The 24,227-nt window shown below is 54.5% G+C and overlaps 5 protein-coding genes across 11 annotated transcripts; 3 read left to right on the top strand and 2 right to left on the bottom strand.

Annotated features, from left to right (window-relative positions):
* The first annotated feature begins 2,566 nt into the window (after positions 1–2,566).
* LY6G6F (lymphocyte antigen 6 family member G6F) lies at positions 2,567–10,443 on the top strand. Of its 2 annotated transcripts, XM_060164237.1 has the most exons (7): positions 2,567–2,624; positions 3,130–3,459; positions 3,544–3,807; positions 4,766–4,921; positions 5,063–5,129; positions 7,270–7,455; positions 10,343–10,443. In XM_060164237.1, the coding sequence occupies exons 1-6, from the start codon at positions 2,567–2,569 to the stop codon at positions 7,442–7,444; spliced, it is 1,050 nt and encodes a 349-aa protein (XP_060020220.1). In that variant the 3' UTR covers positions 7,445–7,455; positions 10,343–10,443. The 2 variants fall into 2 exon arrangements, with proteins under 2 accessions (XP_060020220.1, XP_060020221.1); XM_060164238.1 differs by lacking the exons at positions 7,270–7,455; positions 10,343–10,443 and adding an exon at positions 5,263–5,287.
* On the top strand, positions 10,190–11,924 carry LY6G6D (lymphocyte antigen 6 family member G6D). The gene is made up of 3 exons (XM_060164239.1): positions 10,190–10,244; positions 10,343–10,489; positions 11,656–11,924. The coding sequence occupies exons 1-3, from the start codon at positions 10,190–10,192 to the stop codon at positions 11,877–11,879; spliced, it is 426 nt and encodes a 141-aa protein (XP_060020222.1). The 3' UTR covers positions 11,880–11,924.
* Positions 11,925–12,750: 826 nt separating this feature from the next.
* LY6G6C (lymphocyte antigen 6 family member G6C) lies at positions 12,751–15,520 on the bottom strand. 2 transcript variants are annotated; one of them, XM_060164235.1, is made up of 3 exons: positions 15,359–15,520; positions 13,870–13,994; positions 12,751–13,415 (listed from the first exon to the last, which is right to left on the bottom strand). In XM_060164235.1, the coding sequence occupies exons 1-3, from the start codon at positions 15,403–15,405 to the stop codon at positions 13,201–13,203; spliced, it is 387 nt and encodes a 128-aa protein (XP_060020218.1). In that variant the 5' UTR covers positions 15,406–15,520; the 3' UTR covers positions 12,751–13,200. The 2 variants fall into 2 exon arrangements, with proteins under 2 accessions (XP_060020218.1, XP_060020219.1); XM_060164236.1 differs by having other exon boundaries at positions 13,870–13,980; positions 15,354–15,509.
* Positions 15,521–17,208: 1,688 nt separating this feature from the next.
* On the top strand, positions 17,209–20,554 carry MPIG6B (megakaryocyte and platelet inhibitory receptor G6b). 3 transcript variants are annotated; one of them, XM_060163255.1, is made up of 6 exons: positions 17,209–17,321; positions 17,541–17,888; positions 18,047–18,137; positions 18,413–18,453; positions 18,584–18,663; positions 18,793–20,554. In XM_060163255.1, exons 1-6 carry the CDS (start codon positions 17,261–17,263, stop codon positions 18,997–18,999), a joined length of 828 nt encoding a protein of 275 aa, XP_060019238.1. In that variant the 5' UTR covers positions 17,209–17,260; the 3' UTR covers positions 19,000–20,554. The 3 variants fall into 3 exon arrangements, with proteins under 3 accessions (XP_060019238.1, XP_060019239.1, XP_060019241.1); XM_060163256.1 differs by having other exon boundaries at positions 18,517–18,663; positions 18,793–18,866; XM_060163258.1 differs by lacking the exon at positions 18,047–18,137 and having other exon boundaries at positions 18,538–18,663.
* A 195-nt stretch (positions 20,555–20,749) lies between these two features.
* DDAH2 (DDAH family member 2, ADMA-independent) lies at positions 20,750–24,091 on the bottom strand. 3 transcript variants are annotated; one of them, XM_060163254.1, is made up of 7 exons: positions 23,867–24,091; positions 22,664–23,027; positions 22,449–22,548; positions 22,250–22,323; positions 21,953–22,072; positions 21,320–21,413; positions 20,750–21,074 (listed from the first exon to the last, which is right to left on the bottom strand). In XM_060163254.1, exons 2-7 carry the CDS (start codon positions 22,958–22,960, stop codon positions 21,055–21,057), a joined length of 705 nt encoding a protein of 234 aa, XP_060019237.1. In that variant the 5' UTR covers positions 22,961–23,027; positions 23,867–24,091; the 3' UTR covers positions 20,750–21,054. The 3 variants fall into 3 exon arrangements, with proteins under 3 accessions (XP_060019237.1, XP_060019234.1, XP_060019236.1); XM_060163251.1 differs by having other exon boundaries at positions 21,264–21,413; positions 23,867–24,088; XM_060163253.1 differs by lacking the exon at positions 23,867–24,091 and adding an exon at positions 23,163–23,738 and having other exon boundaries at positions 21,264–21,413.
* Between the last annotated feature and the right edge of the window lie 136 nt (positions 24,092–24,227).

Here is a 24,227-nt window from a genome sequence, read left to right as displayed (position 1 = left end):
TAGAGGATCTTTGGCTGAAAGGGTAATATTCTGTTTCTCGATAGATATAGAGGTTTGTTTTATTTTTTTTAGTACCTTACACCTACATAATATATAAACTCTTTAGCTTTTCATTGCAGTAAACACATATAGAGAAAAATGCACCAATTGAATATGTCCATGTAGTCATCACCCAGATCAGGAATCTGATAACATCATTACATCATTACTGCATCTAGAAGACCCTCTCCAGATCACTACCAGTTGCTACCACCCCACCAAGAGTAACCATTACTTTTTCTTTCTGTTTAGATCTGAATTTATTTTTAAAATTTATTTTATTCAAATATAGTTGATTTACAATGTTGTGTTAATTTCTGCTTTAAGCAAAGTGATACATTCTTTTTCATATTCTTTTCCATTATGGTTTATCACAGGATATTGAATGTAGTTCCCTGTGCTACACAGTAGGACCTTGTTGTTTATCCATCCTATATATAATAGTTTGCATCTGCTAATCCCAAACTCCCAATCCATCCCTCTCCCACCACCCCACCCCACCCCACCCCACCCCCCAACCACAAATCTGTTCTCTATGTCTGTCAGTAGGTTTCGCAGATAAATTCATTTGTGTCCTATAAGTGATATCATATGGTATTTGTCTTTTTCTTTATTTTTGGCTGCATTGGGTCTTCATTGCTGTGTGCGGGCTTTCTCTAGTTGCGGTGAGCGGGGGCTACTCTCGTTGTGGTGCTTGGGCTTCTCGTTGCGGTGGCTTCTCTTGTTGTGTAGCACGGGATCTAGGTGCATGGGCTTCAGTAGTTGTGGCTCACAGGCTCTAGAGCACAGGCTCAGTAGTTGTGGCACACGGGCTTAGTTGCTCCAAGGCATGTGGGATCATCCCCGACCAGGGCTCAAACCCATGTCCCCTGCACTGGCAGGCAGATTCTTGACCACTGTGCCACCAGGGAAGACCTCTTTTTTGTTTGTTTGTTTGTTTATTTATTTATTTTGGCCGCGCTGGGTCTTCATTGCAGCATGCGGGATCTTTAGTTGCAGCATGAGGACTCTTAATTGCGGCATGCAGACTCTTAGTTGAAGCGTGCAAACTCTTAGTTGTGGCATGCATGTGGGATCTAGTTTCCCGACCAGGGATCAAACCCAGGCCCCCTGCACCAGGAGTGCAGAGTTTTAACCACTGGACCACCAGGGAAGTCCCTGTTTTTCTCTTTCTGACTTACTTCCCTTAATATGATAACCTCTAGATCCATCCATGGGTAACCACTCTTTTAATCTCTAACCTCATAGATTACTTTTGTGTGTTTTTGCACTTTATGTAAATGAAGCATACAGTACGTGCCCTTTGTTTCTGGCTTCTTTACTCTCATCATGTTTGTGGGATTCAACCTTGTTGCATGTCATTGTGGTTTGTTCATTCTAATTGCTATCGAGTGTTCCGTTATGTGAATATACCACAGTTTATTTAGCCAATATACAGTTGTACATTAGATATAGTCTTTGGTATGCATGAAATAGTTCATCAAAAACAATTTTTAAAAAATAGCCTTTAAAGATAAATAACACATTGGGACTTCCCTGGTGGCACAGTGGTTAAGATTCCGCCTGCCAACGCAGGGGACACAGGTTTGATCCCTCGTCTGGGAAGATCCCACATGCCGCGGAGCAACTAAGCCCGTGCGCCACAACTACTGAAGCCCGCGCACCTAGATCCCGTGCTCCGCAAGAAGAGAAGCCACTGCAATGAGAAGCCTGCGCACTGCAACGAAGAGTAGCCCCCGCTTGCCGCAACTAGAGAAAGCCCGCACTTAGCAACGAAGACCCAGAGCAGCCAAAAATAAAAATTAATTAATTAATTGATTTAAAAAATAAAGAAATGCTTTACCAGGAGTCTTTTTTTTAAAATAAATAAATAACACATTCAAAACTATTAGAGCAATATGAAGAGCTGCCTTAAGAGAGTCCTTCCTGAGGCAAAGGGATGAATCAGTGAATTCTCCAGGCCCCTGCTATCCTTCTCCTTGAGTAATAACTTAATATACTCATCAGGGGCTCAGAAGAAGTCTGTGATGTGCCAGGCAGCCACAGAGAAAGTCATTCTAAGTCCTTTAGGGAGTACTGACTGGATGTGCAGTCTTGCGCTGGGTTCCCTGGAAACCAATATGAAGACTCAGCTTCTTCCCTCATGGCTGGTGTCTCTTGGGCTGGAGGAGAGAACACGGAATGTACTTCCAGACTGATGGGAGGTGGACAGCCGTGACCCCTTCTGCACAGGCTTCTTCTTAGCGCATAGAGTCTTTGTTCTGAGTCCTTCAGCTGGTGTGGAGTCTGAAGGGTGAAGAGGTCATCTTTGGAGTGGCCTGAACTTGGTCTTCTCCCTCTTGGCACAGAAAGGTGGTTGTCACTTTTTCCCCCATTAGACATGCAGCTGGGCTTTATCTCCCCAGCATTCCCATCCCCTTCAAAGGCCCATGTCACTCCAGACTAGGGAGTATGGGCCTTTATCTGGGCTCTGTTTCCTCCCTGGGGAAAGCAGGTCCCAGGCAAGAGAACTTGGTAAGCTCTCCCCATGGCTGACTTATTCCTCCTCCTTCTGTGCCTACATGGGCTCCCCCAGGCCGCTGCAGGTAAGGAGCAGGAGTTGAGGGGTCCTTCACCTATTCACAGGGTTGGGAGGGACTGCTGCTGTTTCTCCTTAGCGGCCTGGGGAAGGCATCTGTCTCAAGAAGATAGATTTACCCCAGTTGACCTCCCCCTGCCTCTAATACTGGGAAAGATCCAGAGTCAGCGAGGGTCCAGGTCAGGTACAGTTTCCTTTAGAAAATAAGAACGGACAAGTGAATGCTCATCCAGAAGAGGAGAAACAAAAGGGAGGGGGATGGGCATTTGTCAACGATTCCAGCCTTTTCCCTCTTGCCCTCAGATTCCCTCACTTGCCAGGAGAGGTGGGGAAAGCCCCGCCCTCTTCTCTCCACCTTACTTTTTTGTTGCTGTCACTCGAGAAAAGTGCTCACAGTCAGGCCCAGTGCTGGGGGGGACCCCAGAAGGGGAAGAAGCCAGGGGTAGGAGGTTGACGGGTGGGGTTGTTGACCTGATGGAGGTCTCTGGTCTCACACAGCCCCCTCCCCACAGACAACATCCAGGCCATCTATGTGGCATTGGGGGAGGCAATGGAGCTGCCATGTCCTTCACCACCCACCCTGGATGGAGACGAATTCCTGTCCTGGTTCCGCAGTCCTGCAACAGGCTCCTCCACTGCTTTAGTGGCCCACGTCCAAGTAGCCAGGCCAGCCCCAGACCCTGGGAAGACTGGAAGGGAATCCAGGCTCAAACTCCTGGGAAACAACTCTCTGTGGCTGGAAGGGTCCAAGGAGGGAGACGCTGGGCGGTACTGGTGTGCCGTGCTGGGTCACCGCCACAAGTACCAGAACTGGAGGGTGTATGATGTCTCCGTGCTCAGAGGTGAGTGGGGAGCATGCAGACCAGGGGCCACTGGGAAGCAGGGAAGCCCAGACAAAGAACTGAGGAGTCCCTCTCTCCCTCCAGGATCCCAGTTCTCTGCGAGGGCTGCAGATGGATCCCCCTGCTCTATCCTCCTGTGCTCTGTGGTCCCCACCAGACGCCTGGACTCTGTGACCTGGCTGGAGGGGAAGGGTCCTGTGAGGGGGCGTGTGCAGTCCTTCTGGGGTGATGGAGCTGCCCTGCTCTTGGTGTGTCCCGGGGAGGGGCTTCCTGAGCCCAGGGGACGTAGACCAAGAAACATCCGCTGCCTCATGCCTCAGAACAAAGGGGTCAGCTTTAGCCTGGCAGGTAAACTGATGGACACTAAGGGAAGGGATGTTGCCTCCGACACATCCCGCACTGCTAGCTAGGGGAGGGGGCGAATCTGTTATTGGCTGTTTTTATCCTCCGCTGCCTGGAGGAGGAGGGCTTTTTTCTCACTGACTGAATCTGTAACAGAGAAGGGGGCTGGTTAAGCCAGCTTTCTGATGGAATAGACCATCAGTCAAGAGGGAGAAGAGGAATTCTGGTGGAATATACCTTTGTTTAGAAATAGGATAATCTATGACCTTTGTGGAATATCCCTTAGCAGTGAGGAAGAAGGTAAGAATTATTGCTGGGGCGGTTGTCTTTTGAAGAAAGGATATATGCACTGATGTTATAATGGCCCATTGATGGTGGAGGCAGAAGGAGAAAAAATATATAATTGTTTTACAATAAGAAGTCCATTATACAGAGAAGGAATGCTATTGGATGTAGAACAACCCATTTACAAGGCAGGAGGGAGGAGCAAATGACCATTATTTTTGTAAGCAGAGGCCAACTAACAGGCAGTGACTGGGTTCTATTTCCCTCTACATCCTCACACCTAGTCTGGGGTCTGGCATGTGGTGGGCACTCAGCAAATACCTGTGGAGTGGATGAATGGAAGAATGAATAAACACAAGGCATTTTCTTTTTTTCTTAAAAGGGTGGATTACTGTGAAGGGCTTGAGGAAAAAATCCCAGTTACGGCTGGTGGTCCACCCTGGAGTTAGCCATCCATGTGTAGCCAGGGGGGCATCACCACTCTCTGTCAATGTTGGTTTATGGGATCAGGGTGAGAGGCCTGGAAACAGGCAAAATGGGGCGGTGGATATTGGGGGCAAGGAAGCCTTCTTTTGGAAGAGCCCAGCAGACTATGGGGGAAAGCCTTTCTTTGGGGCACGAGGGACAGACCCCCCTCCCTGCCTCCCTCCTCATCCCTCTCGTCTTGCCCTTACCGCAGCCTCCATGGATGCCTTCCCGGCCCTCTGTGCCCCTTCCACAGAGTGGGGTGCACCCTGGATCCTGATGCTGCTGCTCACAGTGGGCCAGGGGTTCACCATCGCGGTCCTCAGCGTCATGCTCTGGAGGCGGAGGGTCCAGGGGACTAAGCACAGAAGTGAGTCCCTCCTTCCCAGAGGGGTGGGCTCATATCTTGCCTCTATACCCTGTCTTCTCTAGGGGAGGAGGGGGGTAAGGAATATAGCTCTGAGTTATCTGTGACTTCTCTGCCACACCTCATATGGCTCTTTCTCCCCAGATGCCTCGTTTCCTCAGTTCAAACCCGAGATCCAGGTCTATGAGAACATCCATTTGGCCCATCTCAGGTGAGGAACAACTAGGGGGCAGAGGCTTAAATCCCAGAGGAGACTGAGGTTGGGGTGGGGATGGGATGCTGGTTCCTGAGGACGTGGAGAATAGAAGTATCCTTAATGTCTTTCCACTTTGCAAAACCCACAGGCCACCTGCCCCTAAGACCAGGTGATCTCAACGACATCTGCTGGGAAGTGTGACCTGCTGTCTCCCTGGCCATCTGGCACCTGAAAGATTCCCGAAAACCTTGGCAAGGGGGCAGGGGCTGGGAGTGCTACTTCACAGTCCAGCTGGTCTCCAGCAGCCAAGCTTTCTGTGTGTGTGTGTGTGTGTGTGTGTGTGTGTGTGTGAAGGGGCTGGGGGCTGAAGGAAAGGAGAAGCATTATTCTGTGATGTCACCTATGAAAAGTGTGGTTTCCTGTCTCACAGAAGCCAGTGGAGGGGTGGCCCTGAGCCTGCAGTACCATGGGGTTGAGGGGAGCTTGGGGTAGCTGGAAGGGGTTGAGGAGGAGTGGGGATGAAGAAAAGAGACAGAGGAATCCAGAGACTTGAGCAGTGGTGGAGAATCAGTTATGGGGGAACCAAAGGACAAATGGGGGAAACTGAAGAAGAGAGAAGGGAAGAGGCCCAAGTCAGGGTAAAGGGAAAGAGATGGAGAGAGAGAGAGAACAAATAGAAGTACAAAGTGGGAGGACTGAGGGACAGAGAGAATGGAAAGAAGACTCAACTTGCCTCTAAATTAAGCCAGATCCCCACCCCTGTCTCATCCTCGCAAAGAAAAGAAATTGAGAGAGAAGCACCTCTAATCAGACCCCAGACTTCCTCAGATGGAAGTGGAGGGAACTGAGTCAGGATGGGGGTACCTGTGCCCCCCCTTATCCTAGGCACTCCACTGTGGCATCCGGAGCAGGGAGCAGCTTACCACCCTGACATCCTGGGGGCCCCTGGGCAGGAGTGTCCACCGTGCTGGGTGGGCGAATTCCCTGGTGGGGTGAGTAATTGGGCCCTGCGTGCTTGGCTGTCAGTGAACCAGGACAAGTCTGGGCTGGTGAAGCGGGGGAGGGCACCGGTGCTCCCAGCTCCTAGCCTCACACAGAAATGAGCTGGTCTCCCGGCCACACCCTCACCACTCCACGAGGGGCCCCTCTGTGTGTCTACTCAAGCTTAGGCTTCACTGGAGAAAAGCTTTCTCAGAAGTCTTAGCTAAAGCCTTCACGCTGCAGTGGCTTAAGCTAAGTTAACGGCAAGAAGGAGGATATCAATGACAGATGGAGGGTGATGTGAAAGTTGTGGTTCACGTGCCAGCACCCCAGCCCAACCCACCAAGCAGCTATAGTTTGCTGTTAGAGCACATGTGTGTGCGCATGCGCACACACACGCACGCACGCACGCACGCACGCACGCGCGCACACACACACACAGACATGGAGCAGTGTTACTGAACTCCCAGATAGTACTTTTTTTTTTTTTTTTTGCGGTACGCGGGCCTCTCACTGTTGTGGCCTCTCCTGCTGCGGAGCACAGGCTCCGCACGCGCAGGCTCAGCGGCCATGGCTCACGGGCCCAGCCGCTCCGCGGCATGTGGGATCTTCCCAGACCGGGGCACGAACCCGTGTCCCCTGCATCGGCAGGCGGACTCTCAACCACTGCCTCACCAGGGAACCAGAGTCCAGCAGGCGGACTCTCAACCACTGCGCCACCAGGGGACCAGAGTCCAGCAGGCGGACTCTCAACCACTGCTCCCCAGATAGCACTTTTATTATATTTACTCTTCATAGTTCCCCAAGCTCTCCTTCCTGACCTACGAAATTAATCTCTCCTAGCAGGACCCTCATCCTCATCACACCTGGTGCCCCTTCGATCCCCTTGCCTGGGACCCACAGCTCTGTCAAACGCCTGCCTTGCCAGAGAGCTGGGGCTGAGAGACTGCATCAGCCACAGACATTTAGAAAAGACCAGAGATTTAGAACAGGTGTTCCTTATGAGGCTGGGCTCCGGGTAGGTGCCTCTGGGCAGGAAGAGGCTAGAGCAGTGCCTGTAGGAATCGGGTTTGGGGAGGGGTCCGTGAAGGTGCTGGGCCCAAGGGGTGTGAGGTCTCTGTACAAGATCAGGTTCTTGGGCAGATCTCAGAAGTGTCTGTGCAGGTGTTTCCAGGGCCATGGCGATAGTGGAAGAGCCTTGGGCTGCAGGCTGGTGGAGGAGGTGGGCTCCCCAGGTGAGGCTGGCCACGAGGATGAGCGGGGTGATAAGGAGGAGCCTGGGGAGCCGATGCGGCATGGTGGCTGCATCGCACAGGTCCTGCTCGCAGCAGTGGTGCCGAGGAGTGTAGGAGAGTGACCGGTAGGTGGCATGGCCCTGCAGAGAGCGCTGGGTCCTTGGGAGGCAGGCTTTCCGCTCGATGACCTCACTGTTCTATGGGACAAAGAGGGGATGCTGAGGCAGGGCAGGAAGGAGGCAAGGGCCAGGAGGCCACAGGAAAGGCAGGACGGATGGCGGTGGGGAAGGCCTAGGGAGTCCTCCCTGAGGTACCAATACTGATGCCACAAACTTCATCATCCTGACGCTCGGTAGGAACAGGGTAGCAGGGTTTGGCGAAGTTGCAGGTGTAACAGTGGAGCCGTCTCCGGGCAGGGGAAGTGGCGAGACCTGTGGGGTCGGTGGAGATCAGGCAGGGAGGAGAGGCAAACAGGACAGGTGAGAGGCTGAGCCCAGATTTGAGAACGGGATGCACAGACAGAGGTGATACACAAAGTGGGGAGAGAGGAGCAGTGAAGTGGAGGGAAAAATAGACAGAAATAGAAAAAGAGACACAGAGAAGGGAGGGGGGATAATACAGGAAAAGGAAACGACGCAGAGGCACGAGGGATACAGGGAGTGTGAGACACACACAGACATGAACAGAAGCCAAGAGAATCAGAGATGAGCACAGAGAATGACACAAAAAACCAGGCCGGGACGGGGAGGGGTTGCCAGCGAAGAAGTTAAGCAGATGGTGCTAAGTCAGATGAGAAAATAGGAAGTAACACTGACCAAGGGGCCCAGCAAAGAAACAGGAGGTGAGATAAGGGTCAGGGGAGACAGAGGCTTGTCAAAGATGCCACAGGAAAGAGACAGTTATTCTCAAATGCCTTTGAAAGGAAATTTTTCTTGTTCCACCTCATCAGGCTGTCCTGAGACCATTCCCAGTAGCTTTTCTTTCCAAAACCCCTACAACTACCTCCTTGGCATTTCTCAACACCCTCTCCGCCACCCCCCACCCCCAGACCTCAGGCTCCTCCACAAGCCCCTGCCAGCACCACCGCCCCACCCTGCACCCAGCCCCCAAGGATTCCCCAGCCCACCCTTATCCAGTGCCCCACCGAGGAACAGAATGCAGAGGAAGATGCTGGAGGTGCCCATGGCTGGACCCGGGGCTCAGGAGTCTGGGAGAATGTGATCTGCACCCAGAGATCCTAGAGTTGGAGAGATGGAGCATCTGAGTGAGACAGGGAGGGAGCAGTAAACAAACACACCTAGGGAGTGAATCTGAGGGTGGGGGACCAGATTTGGCAGACTGACATAGCAGGGACCCTGTTCTCACAATTCTCACATCCTCCCTGTCTCCTACTAGAGCCTGCTCTTGCCTTAAGGGTGTTCTCCATTCCCGCAGCGTTGGTCTGTTACTCTTAGCTGCGTCTGTCGCTCCTGAACCGATGTCTGTCAGCGTCTGTCACTTCCCCTCCTACTCCTTTCCCTCCCTCCCCTTGTCTCAAGCTGTTCTTTGCTCTCTCATCTCCTTGTTTTTGTTTCTCTGTCTTTTGTCCTTCTGTGCATTTAAGTCTGTCAAGGTCACTCTCCTTGACCTTGAGCCCCGGCCCAGAGTTGGCGAGCGGTGTTTGAGTGTGGGCTCAACAATCCCCCACCCACCGGCCCACACACAGAGCCCAGCTGCAGCTGCATAAGGGAGGACGCCGCCCAGCTTCCCATTCCTTTGATCCCCCCAAGCCTCAACATTCTTACCCTGTAATTATCTCTCCCAGCCTTACTGCATTAGAGGAAAGAATCATGGGTGCGGCCAGAGGGACTGATGTGTTTCCACTGGTGCAGGGATGAGGGTCAGAAAGACCAGGAAGGAAGGCAACGATAAGATTTGGGGAATACGGGTGGTAGAGTCTAGAAGACGGGGGCTTAAGAGATTGGGGAGAAGAGCTGCACCTGGGGAATCAGGGCAGAACGTACTGGGAGTAAGAGGCAGACAGGGTGGGGGAGATGTGAGGTGGAGGTGAGGCAGAGGAGAGACAGGTATCCACTGAGCAGCAGTTTTCAAAACATTTATCTCAGGACCTCTTTACACGCAAGAATTACTGAACACCCCAAAGAGCTTTTCTTATGTAAGTTATATCAATATTTGCTATATGAGAAATAGAAACAGAATATTTTAATAGGTTCATTTAAAAATAAAAAAACAATAAACCCATTACGTGTTAACAAAGCATAGTTTTGCGAAAAATAATTCCTTTCCCAACAGTACAGTGGGAAGAGTGGCACGGCTTTACCCTTTGGGGAATCCATTTAATGTTGGGCTTAATAGAAGAACTAGAAGATGGCTGGGTTTTCACATCTGCTTCTGCATTCAACCTGTTGGGATTTGTTGTTTTGATTGAAGTATCTGAAGAAAATCTGACAGATATGTAGTTGGAAGAGGAAGACGGTGGAGGACCCTCTAAAAGGGCCTTAGGGACCCGCAGGAGGTCTGGGGCCACCGTCTTAGAATTGTTCCTGAGATGGAAGAGTTTGGGGATGCCAGAGGATGCTGAGAGCTCTTTCTCCTGTGGGGGCCCCTCCCTGTCCCCACTGGGGCCCCGGTGGCTGCTGGAGGAGTCTCTTTCCTCCCTTTTTATTGCCCTATAAAGCCCAAGGCAAGCACAACTGGAGAAATCCCGCGCGCAGCAACGAAGACCCAATGCAGCCAAAAATAAATAAATAAAATTTTTTTAAAAAAAAGCCCAAGGCAAGGGGGATAAAAGGCTGGCAGAGTGGGGCCAGGGAGGCGGGTGGGCGGGAGGGAGAGGCGCTACAGACACAGGCAGACACAATGAACCCCCTGTTTGCTGGGATCCCGCTCAGCGCCCTGCTGTGGGCTGCCTTGGGTAAGGAGGCAGCCAAGGCGCCTGTCACAAAGGCCCGTCGCCCTGTGCCAGCCGCCCCCCACCCCCGCCCAGTTCCAGCACCTCTTCTCTCCTGCCAGGAAACCGCAAGCGGTGCTATGACTGCGGTGGAGGCCCCAGCGGCTCCTGCAAAGAGACCGTGACCACTTGCGGCCAGGGCAAACGCTGCGGCTTCCTGGAGGGCAAACCCCAACCAGACCTGAGACAGACCAAGCCATCTGGAAACCGTGAGTCCTCCGTTTGTCCCCCTGCCTCCAGCCCCTACTACTTCAGTCCTTCTGGCTTCCAGAACCTTCCAGGCTCAGTCTGGCTCTGGGCAGATGGTGCCGCTGTCAGAGTGGAGCGGTCTGTAGCCCCTTCTGGCTCCTGGCACTGAGCCCCTGGAAGCCCGCTGTCTGTGTGGCCCCACCCCCTCCTCTTTACCCTCCAGAAAGAGTCTCAGAGGCCCATTCACTCACAAATGGGTGAAAAGCTCCCTTGAAGGCAGGGACCAAAACATTCAGCCAAACTTCAACTTGCAGGCATCAGCTAGGGACCAGGGAGGTATGTGTGTGTGTGTATTCTAATTTTTTTTGTTTCTAAATAATTTTAGGTTGACAGAAAAGTTAATTTTATTAGAAAAATAGTACAGATCAGTACTGTATAGCCTCACCCAGTTTCCTCTAATGTTAATGTCTTATATAACCATAGTACAATTAGCAAAATCAGAAAATAACACCGGTACAGTACAACTAACTAACCTACAGACCTTACTCAATTTAGCCAGTCGTCCCACTGATGTCCTTTTTCTGATCCAGGACCCACACCAGGATCCTACAATGCCTTTAGCTCTCCTGTCTTCGTAGTTGTCCCCACTCTGGGACAGTTCTGAGTCTTCCTTTGATTCCATGATCTTGACATTTTTGAAGAGTCCTGATGAGTTATTTTATAGAACGCCCCGCAATTTGGATTACCTGATATTTTCTCATGATTAGACTGAGGTCGTGAGTTTTTGGCAAGAAGTGATGTTGGTCCCTTTCAGTGCATCCCATCAGGGATTCACTTGGTTTCAGGGAGGTGTTTTTTTTTTTTTTTGCGGTACATGGGCCTCTCACTGCCGTGGTCTTTCCCATTGCGGAGCACAGGCTCCGGACGCGCAGGCTCAGCGGCCGTGGCTCACGGGCCCAGCCGCTCCGCAGCATGTGGGATCTTCCCGGACCGGGGCACGAACCCGTGTCCCCTGCATCGGCAGGCGGACTCTCAACCACTGCGCCACCAGGGAAGCCCGACAGGGAGGTGTTTTTTTGAGGGGGCAGAGGATCCCTTTGGGCTCCTTGGAATCACATCTGCTCTGCCCCAGAAGGCAAGTCCTCAAGCCAGGACTCCAACAGCCCAATCTCATTCTCTCTCTCAGCCTCAGTGACCTTGATTCATCACCATGCAGCCTGCGTGGCGGCCCATCATTGCAGTCGAGTGGAAACAGAGGTGGTGGGAGACATGACTTATATGACCCACAGGGACTGCTGCGTCTGCGACCTGTGCAACAGTGCTGTGGCGAGCACTGCAGCCCCCGCGTGCATCGTGGCTGCAGGGGTCACCACCCTAGCCTGGCTCTTGCCAGGACTGTGGAGAGGGTAGTGGGAGTAGGGGAAGACAAGGGAGCAAGGGAGCAAGGGAACAAAGGGGATCTGAGGTGAGAAGATAAACACTCCTCTGTGAGCGATTAAAATCTACCGACCACTCTAGAGCTGACTGGAAAATTCCATCTTTTGTTGATGGGAGGGCTGATGGAGTAATGTGGGGCAACCAGGCTCTAGTTTAGGGGTTATCAAGGATCAGTGGACTTAGTTGCAATGGTGCACTGCTTAACCAACTAAACCCCAAAGGACAATGGAGAATCTGCCCTATGTGACTCCTGCACCCTGTTGCTAGGGAGAATCTTCCTTAGCAACGAGGATCACTGAGGGGAGCAGGCTCTGGGCTGAGTGGGGGCCACCAGGAATCAATGAGCCTTGTTGTCTGGGCTTGTTCCCCTTCCCCGCATTTGCAACTTGGCTCCCAATATGATTACTTGGAATTGAGAAAGGAAATGTAAGCACTGTGATAGGAGGGTGGCTTGGTGCCCCACATACTGGGCCAGGTGAGGCCTCTGGATCTAACCTGAGGGACTGAGGCCTGGAAGAGGGTCCCAGGTCCCATCCCCATGCAACTCTCCTACCCTTTCTGAGGAGCCCTCAAGCCAGACTGCACCTCTTTCTTGGCAGTACGTCAGAGGTGTGGCCTAAATTTAAGGTAAATATTGCTTCTCCAAACACTGGGCCCTGTACGCCACCCCCCAGACACTGGAAGAGAGGATGGAAGCCTGCAAAACCTGTTTTTCCGTCTGCCCCAGCCCAGCGTCTGAGAGAAACTCCCTGAAGGGTTCTTGGGTGAGTGGTGAGTGTGAGGGCTGAGAGTGTTATTTCCTGGGAGGGCGCCTCTGACAATAGATCTTCTGATACACAATTGATCATATACAGACATTTATTACTCAAAATGGAAAGGGGTGAGCAAGGGGATGAGGTACATATAGGAGCCAGGGTTTGGAGAATCAGCTCATACAGTGAGGTCATCAGGTCCTTCCTGGGAGCCTTCACTGGGGACAGGACAGAAACCCCATTTCAGGCCCAGATTCCAATCCCTCCTCACATAGGGCACAGGGGAGTTCAGGAGGCAAAGTGCGGAGCCCTTCTAGGAGACGATGGAGGATCTGGAGTGGTGTCAAGGGAAATGGAAAGAGACTCCAGAGAAGCAGAGTGGAGGGTGTGGGATGGAAGGATGGATCGGGGGACCACCGTCTAATTAAAGAAATGTGAAGGGTCTGGAGAAATGCTTTTCTGAGCAAAAGGAAGCAGAGGATACGAAGACACAAGAAGAGAGGCTAAGGCAGGTGGGAGGAGGGGCAGCCATGGAGCGAGTCTCAGTGCAACAGCCAGAGGCTAAGGCCAGCCAAGGAGGTAAGGAGGACAAGGGCCAGGGCCGGGGTGGGCCGAGGGGCTGGGTTATTGCAGTTGTCCTTGTTGCAGCAGGTGGTGTTATAGGTCAGGCCTAGCTTGTGGTTGGTTTGGTTGAAGGCCTCCCGACAGGGCTCTTCTGGTGTGCCACAGCGTAGGTTGGAGAAAACCCACATCTTCCCTGGGGTTAGGAGGGGGCAGTGGGGACAGTTAAGATGGGCACCTGGCATGCCTGTGTCCACCTCCCCACCCGTGCACCCCACCCAGGCTTCCTTCCTTCCCAACTCTGCCCTTGGTCTTCCCCTTCTGGATCTCTTCTCAGTCTAACCTTTCTCCTGCACTTCCTTACCCTGCCCCTCACCCCAATCCTGGTCCTATCACTTGCTGCCCATGAGGCTTTGGACCTGTTACTGTCTCTTTTTGAGGCTGTTTTCTCATTATAATAATAGCACCCACACTTCATAGGGCTGTCATGAGCATTAATTGAAACAATCCTTGTAAAGACGTAGGATGGTGCCTGGCACGTAATAATCCTTGGCCAAATATTATCACTGCTGTAATTCTCTGTTCCACCTCAGCCCCAGCCATAGAGTCTCCCACTGGGCCCCTCTCCCCACTGAAGAAAGGAATGTTACCGAGGTACACATTTGTTGTCAGGCATTGCTGTCCTGGTTCCAGGTGGCAGAACTGCCGGTCCACACAGCCCAGCAAAGGGACCTTGTAGCAGGAGTGACAGCGAATGTCAGCTGGGAAGACACAAGTCGGGCTGAAGTGACGGAATGTCTGACTCACCTGGGGATGAGCCCAGCTGGTGGGCACGGTGGAGAAGAGCCAATCAAGTAGGTATTCTGACCTGTTTGTTCTGGTAGGGACAGAGAGGGTGAGTGATGCAGAAAAAATGCAAGTTGGGTGAGGGTGGAGTTGCTCTGTGAATGGCCCACACCCTAAATATCTTCCTTCACTCCACCCCATCTGGAGATGAGTCTAGAGATGCAGAGTTACCAACAATGGGGCTGGGGACAGATGAAATGTGAGAATACCACGGGGAAGGAATGGAGGTGGCGAGGGAGGAGATGAAGGAATTCAGAAGAGGTCACAGATGGAGTCTTGAAATAGGAAGAAACCTTAAAAGTAAAAATCATGGTGGTTACAACACTTGCAGAAATGGCTTGGAACTTGAGGCTGGCAAGAAAGCCACCTGGGGCCAGATTAGCAATGTATTCTTCACCTCCTGGGGCCGCCAAGAGCATGGGAAGAGGAACCAGACTTGAACTGAATCCTCCCACCCCGGTAGCTCTCTGACAGAAAGGAGAAGTATCTGGGAGACAGAGCATCAGAATCCATCCGAGCACTTTGCCAAAATGGAGAGGATGGGTGCAGAAAGGCAGAAGCTGGCACCCCGAACGTTTCTGCCGCATCCGATTCAAGGTTTGAGGGACGGAAGGGTTCAGTCAGTGGGTGGAGGAGCCTGGTGACTGCACCTCAGTGAAACCCACCTCACCCTGAGGGTGAGCAACCTTGGCATTCCCTCCCTAGAAGGCCGGGAAATCTCCCTGGTTCCCTGGGAGGTTCTGAGAGGTCACTGGAGCCCTCCAGAAAGCTTGTGTTCCTGGAGGTATGCACCTCAGGGAGGAGCAGGGGGGCGATCTAGGAAAGGCCACTGCTCGAGGGACTGAGCACAAAGTCCCTGATGGAGTAGATGGGAGGAGGGGTCGCAAAAGAAGCCCCAGACTGGTTGCCTAGATTTCTGGGAGGACGCCCTGGCTGAGTGCAGGTGGTGAGAGGAGAAAGCAGGTAAGCTGGATCCTGGAGAGTTCTGTATCAGAGTGGGGCTGGCAGGGGAACTGGATATCAGGGTTTCCAAGGAGTGGGGAACAGGGGACCTGGAACCCTGGGCAGGTTAGAAGAGTGCGTCTTGGAGGTGGGGAAGAGTCGGAAGATGGAGACACGGGTCCTTGAGAAACAGAGCAAGGACCCTGTCACAGCGGGGCACAGGAGAGCTGAGCCAGTCTGGGGGCGCTTGGGATCTTGAGTAGCGGGTAGTGTAAGGCAGTGCCTGGGGCAGGGTGTAAAAGTCCTAACCAGGTGAACCAGGTCCTCGGGGCCCCCAGGTGCTCACCTGAGACCCAGCAGAGCAGAGAAGACAAGGTGATCAGCAGAAGGCCTTTCATGGTGAGGGTCCTGAGAACGGTAGCAACAGCAGCAGCTGACAGAGTAGAATTCCAGGGATCCTGCTCTGGGAGTTGAGTGGCCTTTTTGGAATTTATAGGCACAACAGTCCCGCCCTACCTGGCCTTTGGTGGCCCCTCCTTCCCCATTTAGGGACGGGCTAAGCGGGACCCAGTGGGGCAGTAGGGATGGGGATGGCAGAGAGAGGTGGGGAGGGTAGGTAGGTGCACTAGTGGCCAACTCCATTTTGGTTCTTGGTTTCAGTCCAAGACACACCCTCCTGGCCCCCAGGAGTAACATCCCTATCTGCCCAGTCCTCTGAAGAAGTATCACCAAAGGCCTCTGTGATGTTACAGTGGCTGTGGTGGTGGCAGTGTCTTCTGGTTCCTGGGAAATGGACAATGGGGTGTGGCCCAAGCTGACTGCAAAATTTTGCTCCCTGGGGGGCATTGGTAGGGGTATGTGGGCAGAAATTGAGCACCAAATTAATCTCAGTCCACTTAGTTTTCCCAACCCCTCCTCAGCCACAGGATGGAGGAGTACGATTTGTGATGTGACCAAGAGCTTCTGTGATGTCAAAGCAGCAGAGGCATGGGCTGGAGCTGCCTGTTAGGGAGGGGCTGCCTCAGGCCCCTTGAAGGTTCTCAGGACCTCATCCTGGCTCCACCTGGGCTTGGCCTGGCCTTGGTTGCTCCAGTGCAGTGAGGGCTGATGAAGTCCTGGGTGTGGGGCTGTGCACCTGCTCCAAAGCACCTCCCCAATCAAAACCTGCCAATTTGGGCGGGCCACCTTGGGCCGGGAGGGATGAAGTGGGCACAGAGGGGTGAGGTAGCAGCTAAAATAAGAATAGAAATAGTAATAATGGCAAGCATATAGTACTCCTATGTCTTTGCCATTGTTCTAGGCATTTACTGGGTATGACTTTATTTAGTTCTCACAATACTCTGCGAGGTAGGTGCTTTTATTCCCATTTTACGGATGAGCAAGCAGGCCCAGAAAGGTTAAGCGACTTGCGCACATCACGCAGCTAGAAGGTGAAGTCGAGATTTGAATTCAGACAGCCAAGATCCAGAAACTGTGGTGTTCCCGGCAACTGCTATGCTTCAAGAGTTAAAGTCAAGGGCTTCCCTGGCGGCGCAGTGGTTGAGAGTCCGCCTGCCGATGCAGGGGACACGGATTCGTGCCCCGGTCCGGGAAGATCCCACATGCCGCGGAGCAGCTGGGCCCATGAGCCATGGCCGCTGAGCCTGCGCGTCCGGAGCCTGTGCTCCGCAACGGGAGAGGTCACAACAGTGAGAGGCCCGCGTACCGCAAAAAAAAAAAAAAAAAAAAAAGTCAAGGTCTTCCCTGGTGGCGCAGTGGTTGAGAATCTGCCTGCTAATGCAGGGGACACGGGTTCGAGCCCTGGTCTGGGAAGGTCCCACATGCCGCAGAGCAACTACGCCCGTGAGCCACAACTGCTGAGCCTGCGCATCTGGAGCCTGTGCTCCGCAACAAGAGAGGCCGCGATAGTGAGAGGCCCGCGCACCGCGATGAAGAGTGGCCCCCGCTCGGTGCAACTAGAGAAAGCCCTCGCACAGAAACAAAGACCCAACACAGCCAAAAAAAAAAAAAAAAAGAGTTAAAGTCTGCTAAAGTGCTTGTGTAAAGGGCCCCAGCATGAATTCTAAGTGAGCATTGGTTGAGGGCTGTGAACCTGCCTGCAAGGATTCCCAGAGGGATGTGGGCAGCTGGTGGCCCCTCCCCCACCCCTTATCGGAGCCCCCAGACCTGCGGTCTCCCCCTCCACCCCCCTCTGATTTCCCTCCGGTCTCCTTCGCTGATTCACTGGCCTCCTCTTCCCACCACATCGCAGCCATGGCCTTGGTTCTGCAGCTGCTGCCGCTGCTGCTGTCGAGGGCCCAGGGGAACCCCGGGGGTAAGCCATCCCAGGAAAGTCGGGAATGGGCGAGGAAAGACTGAGGCAGGAGGAGGAGGAGACCTGGTGCGGGTAGTGGGGGGGATGAGATGTGTATGGGAAGATCCAGGCTGGCGGGAGGGTAGAGGAGAGGGAAAAGGCGTAAGGGGGAGGGGCGTCTTGCTCTGTGGACTTGCCTTGACCACCGTCACCCGCAACCCCCCCCCCCGCCTCCCCTAGCTTCACTGGACGGCCACCCCGGGGACCGGGTGAATCTCTCCTGCGTAGGGGTCTCGCAACCCACCCGCTGGGTCTGGGCACCTAGATTCCCGGCTTGCAAAGGCCTGTCCAAAGGACGCCGCGCGATCTTGTTGGCCTCACCGAACGGGACCCCCACCGTGTCTCCCGTCCAGCCCTTTGCTGGCCGCCTACGTGCCCTGGACCTTGATATCCGGCGGCTGGAGCTACTCCTGAGCGCGGGGGACTCGGGCACCTTTATCTGCAAGGGCCGCCAAGAGAACGAGAGCCGTACGGAGCTTCACGTGCTGGGGGACCGGGCCTATTGCAGAGCTCCGGGGCCTACCCACGGTAGGTCCAGGCCTTCACACAAAGGGGACCTAACTCAGACACACGCCCCCGTCAGGGAGGAAGCCTGGTCTGGGGGTTCCTGAGTGGCGGAGCTAGCTCTCTGTCCCCGCACCCTGACCTCGGCATCCACCGCTACCCCGCTTCCAACGTTCCCGCAGGGTCCGTGTATCCCCAGACTCTAATCCCGCTGCTGGGCGCTGGGCTGGTGCTGGGACTCGGAGTACTGGGCTGGGCCTGTTGGCTGCGCAGGTGAGCTCTAGGGGCGGGGCCTGGTTGAAAGGCTCTCGACCAGAGGCGGGAGGGGCAGGCCCAGAACTTTCGCGGGCCAAAACTACATCGGGAGCCCTCGGGTGTGGTTCGGAGACGAATGGGGGAGGTCGGAACTTGCGGGCGAGGCCATGCGCTGGTGGGTGGAGCCCTAGCTAAGGAAGCCAAGCTAGAGGCCGAGCTGGCTCCAAGCGTGGGCGGAACTATCTGTGCGGGTGGGAACCTAGTTCTTAGAGACGCTTATCCATCCCCTACAGGCGCTCGCCCCCTCACCCGCCTCGACCACCCCCCAGATTTGGTGAGACTAACTCCACCCCATTTGCCTTCCCCGCACATTCCCCACCCAATTCCTGAGTCTGAGCCCTTGCTGGGAGCAGACAAGTTGGTCACCTTCTCTCAATCCTTCAGCTCTGTCCCCCCCCACATAGTTCCATTCGTGAAAGCGGAGCCCCAGAGGCCAGTAGAGGAGGAAGAGCCCAAGATTGCAGGGGACCTGGACCAGGAGCCGGTAAAGGTTTGGGGGTGGGATGGGGGCTGGCCAGAACCCGTGAGTAAAGTGGACCAAGAAAGACAGAGGCTTGGATCCCCAAGGGAGTCAGACATCTGAGACCCTCCTACCTTCCTCCCCACCTTTCAGAGCCTGCTCTACGCAGACCTGGATCATACGGCCCTCAGAAGATCCTGCCGACTGTCCCCAGTGGTCCCTGCTGATGCCTCCACCACCTATGCGGTTGTAGTTCGAAAGGAAGCCCTTACTACCTCACAAGCTGGGGGCTCCCAGCTCTCCATAACACCCCTCCCCTTCTTGGCCCTTCACCTGGAAAAGGAAGGCACCATGGGATAGAAATGAGCACTAGACTGGGAGTCAGGAGACGGAGGATCCAGGCTATCTCTGCTGCTGATTTTGGTCCCCATCTCTCACACAGCTTCCAGGTCTCCTTCACCACTGATGTCCTTAAACCTGATCAAGCCCTGTCTCCCTATCTTAAGACATCAACAGCTCCTAGATTTTTGCCCTATCTCTTCCCTTCTCTCCACAGTCAAGCTCTTTGAACCAAGGGCCTACACCTGTCTCTTCCATTTTTCTCTTCACTCCACTCCCACTGCTCACGTGCTCGCCATGAGATTGCCAGTGATGTCCTAATAACCACACCCACTAGACATTTATTAGCATTCATCTGGCTTGGCCTTTGATCGCTCTTATTTAAGCTGTTTTTCTTTAATGCTGTTGTCTTCCTTCTAGACTCCTCATCCTTGCTCCCTACCCCTGCAGTATTCTCCACCATTCCAGGTTTGTCTTTTTCTTTATCTGCCTTCCCCCTCTCCTGGGATGCTGTCATCCACAGCCAGTCCTCAGCCTTTTTCTGTGCAAGCAACATCCATAACTCTCTCCAGTTCAGATCTCTGATACGAGATTTCCAAACTGTCCCTCAGACATCCCTGCCTGGCTGGCCCTAGGCATTCTGCACACAGCAGGTCCAAAAGCCAACTCACTGTCATCTCCCAAGCCACTTACTTAATCCTTCCTCCTCTGCATTCTCTCTTGATCAACCCCATTGCCCAAGCCAGAAATGGAGAGTCATGTAGACCTCCTTCCTCTCACTCCCACACGATAAACCAAGTCCTGTCTTTCTATTTTAATGTCACTGTCAAATCCACACCCTTTTCACACCCAGCACTGCCACCTGAATGTACTCTTTATTTCCTCCCTGGATTACCCATAGCCCCACCTCATCTTCCTGCCCTTGTTCTCCTCCCTGAAACTAGAGGTATTCTCCCCAAATGCCAACCTGCTCCTGACAGCCTATATTTCAGCAGTATTTCAGCTCTGGGCCCTTGGGCCTCAGCTTTGGGTTCAAGGTGCTACAGTACTCTACTTACTCTCCAGGCTCATCTCTGTCACTCAGTGCCTAGAACAGGACAGCCTTAGAGAAATTCTCCCCAGCCCCCAAATGCGCCTTTGCCCAGTGCAATTCCTTCTTCCTGGATTAGCCTTTGCCTCCTCCCCACTATCTGCCTGGCTAATTCTTATTTATCCTCAGGACTCAGTTCAAGTGTAGCCTTTGCTGGGAAGCTATTTCTGACCCACTTTGCCCACCCCTGCATACACTCTGATGCCCTAGGGAGCCCCCTTATTTCTCTCATAGCAACAGCCTCCTGTGAATTGTTCCATTACAACCTGTATTTCAATTTATAAGAAATTTTCACGTGAGTCCCCTGATATCAGGAGACTGACCCTTTTTATATCACCGCTAAGCCTCAGTAAATGAGTGAAAATGAATATCCCTGGAAATGTCATTTCCTCCTATCAACTAGGGATGGGCTGTTGATCCTCCAGTCTCTGAATCATCTGACATTTAGATAAATTCAGTGAGTGATTCACCCATATTTTTTCTCTGCCCTGTCCGTCTTGTGCCCAAGCAGCTATGACAGGGCTGGACAATGAGTCAGTGAGCACTGAATGATGAATGAAGGAGGCCTGATGAATGAAGGAGGTTTGATGAATGAAGGAGGCCTCCTTCCCAGCATTGACCCCAACCTCAGGTTTCAGCCCTGTCCTTGACCCCCTGCCCCAGTAAGACACCAGTCGCAGCCCAGTCTAAAAGGTCAGTTCTGTTTTATTAGTTCTTGAGGAGAGGATTCACCCAGTGACCTCCATCCTTTTTCTCACTCTATGCCCTCCCCCTACCTTGGGGCCATCTCCCCACTACTACCTATTCACTGTCCTTTATCTAACCTTCCTTCCCCTTCTACTCCTATGCCACCCTGCCCCTGGTCAGCCAGGACCCCAAGGCCAGGCTCTCAGCTGTGGGGGCGTGTGCTGAGCACCAGGCAGAGGGAGCTGAGCCCAGCGCCTGCCTTCTCCAGTTCCGAGCAGGACACAGGTACCAGGGTGACGTCAGAGAGCTTCTGCAGTGCCTGCAGGGAGGACAGTGTGTGGGGAGAAGGGAGTAAGACCCCAAGGCCCACAGCCAGGGCCCCATTTCAGCCAGCTAGAGTGGCCCCACCCTGGCTTCTAGAAAAGGTACCCCTTCTTCCTCCCACTAGGGAGGCCTGAGCCCCATTTCTCTGGTTGTTGTTGTTGGTGGAGCTCCTGCCTTCTCTCACCTCCTGGCTGTTGGGCAGGTCCCCGCCTCCACGGTGCAGGAGGAAAGGGGGCATACCAGGCAGCCCAGGACGCAGAAAGAGACAGTCAGCCGCTGCATCATCTGGGAGGGTCAGGGAGGCATAGGGGTGATCCGTCAACACTGCCATTGCCTGGGGGAGAGGAGAGAGGAAGCATGCAAGGCTCAGAGCCTCTCCAAAACTGAGTCCGGCTGCCCTACCACCGCTAAGGGCTGGGGACAGAGTTACATTATTGTGGAATAATAATGATAGCAATCACATAGCACTTACTATGTGTCAGGCACTAAGCGCTTTAATTAACTTGTCTAATTTCCACCTCGGACTCACACGCAGTTCTTTCCACCTGCTACCCACTTCTCCCCTACTTCCGATCCCACGGGTCGGTCCTGTCCATCCTTCAAGACACAGCTTGGGTGCCCTTTAAGGAGTTTCTTGAAACTCGGGAAAACGGTGTTAATTGCCCCTGTTCCTCCGTGTTGCAGCTGTCTGTCCCGTTTATAATAACTTCTTGTTTTCACACGTGTTTTCACATAGATGGACAGCTCCGTGAGGGTAGGGGTTGGAGTTAATTCTCAGAGCCTCCCAACTCCCCGCCTCCCAGGCCCGGAGCCACGCCCACTTTTGTTGGCCGCGCCCCAACCTGCCCCACCCCAGCCCCAACCCCTTCTCACCCTGACAGCTTTTTGGGCAGCCTCGCTGCTACCTGCCACCACAGTGCGGGGTCCCCCCATGCCGCAGAGGCCACGCAGGTGGGAGGGGCTCGAGACCGGCACCGTGGAGACGGCAAAGTCCTAAGGGGAACAAGGGAAAGTATTCAGGGACGCGGGAAGGGTGAGAGGATACCCTCAAACACAGGCTGCTCTCAGCTTCTTCCTCCTCAGCGCGGCCCGCCCCGCGCCCCCGCCCAGGTCCCTCAGACCCCCATCCGCTCCCTGCTCCCCGCATCCAAGGCTGGTCCCGCTCCTCACCCGGAACGTGTCCGCCACGATCTCAGCTCCTCGGTGATTAGTCCACCTGGAGAGGCCTACGAAAAACTCCCGGCCTGAGCCCAGGGAGGCCGTCGAGGTATGAGGCGGGAGTGGGTTGGAAACAAGGCCCGAGATGGCCCAGTCTCCCAAAGTCTGCTTCCCTGTGCCAAGCCCCAGGGTGCAGGCACCCCAGCCTCACCGGTGAAGAGAACATCAGTGCCATCCAGCGTCGCGTTCTCGTCCCCCATCTCCACAATTCGGAGCCCCAGGTCCTGGAGGGCTTTGCGGACGCCATCGACCTTAGGGCAGGAAAAGAGGGCGCGAAGCGGAGACATTCCCACCCCCATTCTTCCCTTAAGCCCCAGACGTCCAGATCCTCCCGTCCCCCTACCCCACCCGTGCCCAGGCGCTCACCTCCGGCCTGCGGGCGGGGCTCCAGGGCCGCGTAATTAGGGCCGTATCCCCTTGGATCACAGCGGTGTCACCAAGCAGCGGTCCCAGCGGCAGCGACTCTTCAGGAGGCAGTTCTAATAGCTGCAGCCCCAATCGCTGCCTCAGTTTACCCCCCAGCACCCCATGCTCCCTCTGAGCTTTGGCTAGGTCCAGAGCCGGAAGGCCAGCCCCCGCACCCTCCCCCGACGCCAGGCTCTCCGGGACCCCCCGGATCAGGGCATGGGAACAGCGGCCCAGCCCCTCCCCTGGCGTCCCCATCCCATCCACACAGACGCCCCCTCCGGCTGCGCTGATTTCTCAGTTGTCTCTTTTTAACTTCACCTGTCTGGGAGAAGAAACAGAACGGGGGTAGGCAGAGAGAGACATGCAAAGAAGGGCATAGGGGGATGGTTAAAAGCGCCCGGGTCTTCCTCCTGCCATCTCCGGGGGCCCCTCCCACTCCGCCCCACCCCCTCCAGACCTTCCTCTCCTGCCGACCCCACTCCACCCCGCATCCTCGCGGGTCTGCTGCTTTAGGGGAAGTCCGAGGAACGAGATCGGGATCGCTAGTCTCCAAAACACCTGTTGCCCCTGCTCGGGGTCTTCGAGAGGTCCCTGCCGGGCGCCCCTCTTGGCAGCCGCTAGGATGCGCTCACTCCCAAAAAATGCAGCGGCCCCGCCCCCTTAACCCTCTGCTGCTCGCTGCCTTAGGGGCCCGAAGTGCGGCGAGGAGCCCACAAGGGTTATGGGACAGGAGGAGACAGCTGGGGAGAGAGTCAGGACCTGGGGGATGAAAGTCCTGGGTGTCCGAACGAGAACGGGAGAGAGGGACAAGGAGGGAGGAATTAGAGCCTAAGGAGTTAAACATCCTCTCTACCCTGGCCGGTCACTCCGTTCCTAGCGCGACCCAGTGTAAACCAGACTGAGTCCCGGAGGACTGGGAGAGGTCTAAAACGAAATCCGAGGGGCGGGGAAACGGGGGGGGCGTGGTTCTGGGGAGCAGGCACCGCTCCGGGCGCCAGGACCGGGTGCCCCAGTCTCCCGATCCATCTTTCCCAAAGTCCACCCCGACTCAGCTCCGCACCCAAATGTCGACCCTCTGCACTGTCCGGCGCAGGCACGGGCCCAGCACCCCCAAACTCCCCCCACACACACGGTCCGAGGAGCACCTCCCACCAGACTCACCTCCTGCGGCCACCCCCACTCTTGCAGCTCTGTGCTCTTGGCTGGGGCCCCACCCCCTGAGGACAGAGTTGGTGAAGAAGAGAGTCGTAGTCTTCAAGCCTAGGGGATTGGAGCTTTGGCTTTGAGGGGTCCCCGGGTAGGCGCGCTCAAGTACTACAGTGGGTCGGGGGCGCGACGGTCTGGCGGCTCCGGGGCATTGTCTAAGCGGGACGGGGCGGGGCTCCTCGATGTCACGCCCATTCCGCCCTGCTTTGCCGCGCCCACTCCACCCCGACTGCGCCCCCCCTTCTCGGAATTCGGCCCCGCCCCACGAGCTCTGCCCAGACGCACCCAGATCTGGTCGGCTCTGGCGGCTGGGCTG

Source organism: Lagenorhynchus albirostris, chromosome 10, assembly GCF_949774975.1.
Source record: "Lagenorhynchus albirostris chromosome 10, mLagAlb1.1, whole genome shotgun sequence".
Classification (NCBI taxonomy): domain Eukaryota; kingdom Metazoa; phylum Chordata; class Mammalia; order Artiodactyla; family Delphinidae; genus Lagenorhynchus; species Lagenorhynchus albirostris.
This window is presented reverse-complemented; position numbering and strand designations above follow the sequence as displayed.

Bases quoted from the DNA above. Each gene is read 5' to 3' on its own strand.
- LY6G6F (XM_060164237.1), top strand. From the start codon at position 2,567: ATGGCTGACTTATTCCTCCTCCTTCTGTGCCTACATGGGCTCCCCCAG. The intron at 2,625-3,129 runs GTAAGGAGCAGG...CCCTCCCCACAG, and splicing joins GCTCCCCCAGGCCGCTGCAG to ACAACATCCAGGCCATCTAT. The intron at 3,808-4,765 runs GTAAACTGATGG...CCCTTACCGCAG, and splicing joins GGTCAGCTTTAGCCTGGCAG to CCTCCATGGATGCCTTCCCG.
- LY6G6D (XM_060164239.1), top strand. From the start codon at position 10,190: ATGAACCCCCTGTTTGCTGGGATCCCGCTCAGCGCCCTGCTGTGGGCT. The intron at 10,245-10,342 runs GTAAGGAGGCAG...CTCTCCTGCCAG, and splicing joins CCTGCTGTGGGCTGCCTTGG to GAAACCGCAAGCGGTGCTAT. The intron at 10,490-11,655 runs GTGAGTCCTCCG...TCTCTCTCTCAG, and splicing joins GACCAAGCCATCTGGAAACC to CCTCAGTGACCTTGATTCAT.
- LY6G6C (XM_060164235.1), bottom strand. From the start codon at position 15,405: ATGAAAGGCCTTCTGCTGATCACCTTGTCTTCTCTGCTCTGCTGGGT. The intron at 13,995-15,358 runs CTCAGGTGAGCA...CTTCAGCCCGAC, and splicing joins TCTTCTCTGCTCTGCTGGGT to TTGTGTCTTCCCAGCTGACA. The intron at 13,416-13,869 runs GTAACATTCCTT...TCCTAACCCCAG, and splicing joins GACAACAAATGTGTACCTCG to GGAAGATGTGGGTTTTCTCC.
- MPIG6B (XM_060163255.1), top strand. From the start codon at position 17,261: ATGGCCTTGGTTCTGCAGCTGCTGCCGCTGCTGCTGTCGAGGGCCCAG. The intron at 18,454-18,583 runs GTGAGACTAACT...CCCCCCACATAG, and splicing joins TCGACCACCCCCCAGATTTG to TTCCATTCGTGAAAGCGGAG. The intron at 18,664-18,792 runs GTAAAGGTTTGG...CCCACCTTTCAG, and splicing joins GGGACCTGGACCAGGAGCCG to AGCCTGCTCTACGCAGACCT.
- DDAH2 (XM_060163251.1), bottom strand. From the start codon at position 22,960: ATGGGGACGCCAGGGGAGGGGCTGGGCCGCTGTTCCCATGCCCTGATC. The intron at 22,324-22,448 runs GTGAGGCTGGGG...CCCTGGGCTCAG, and splicing joins CACTGATGTTCTCTTCACCG to GCCGGGAGTTTTTCGTAGGC. The intron at 21,075-21,263 runs GTGAGAGAAGGC...TCCTCCCTGCAG, and splicing joins ACCTGCCCAACAGCCAGGAG to GCACTGCAGAAGCTCTCTGA.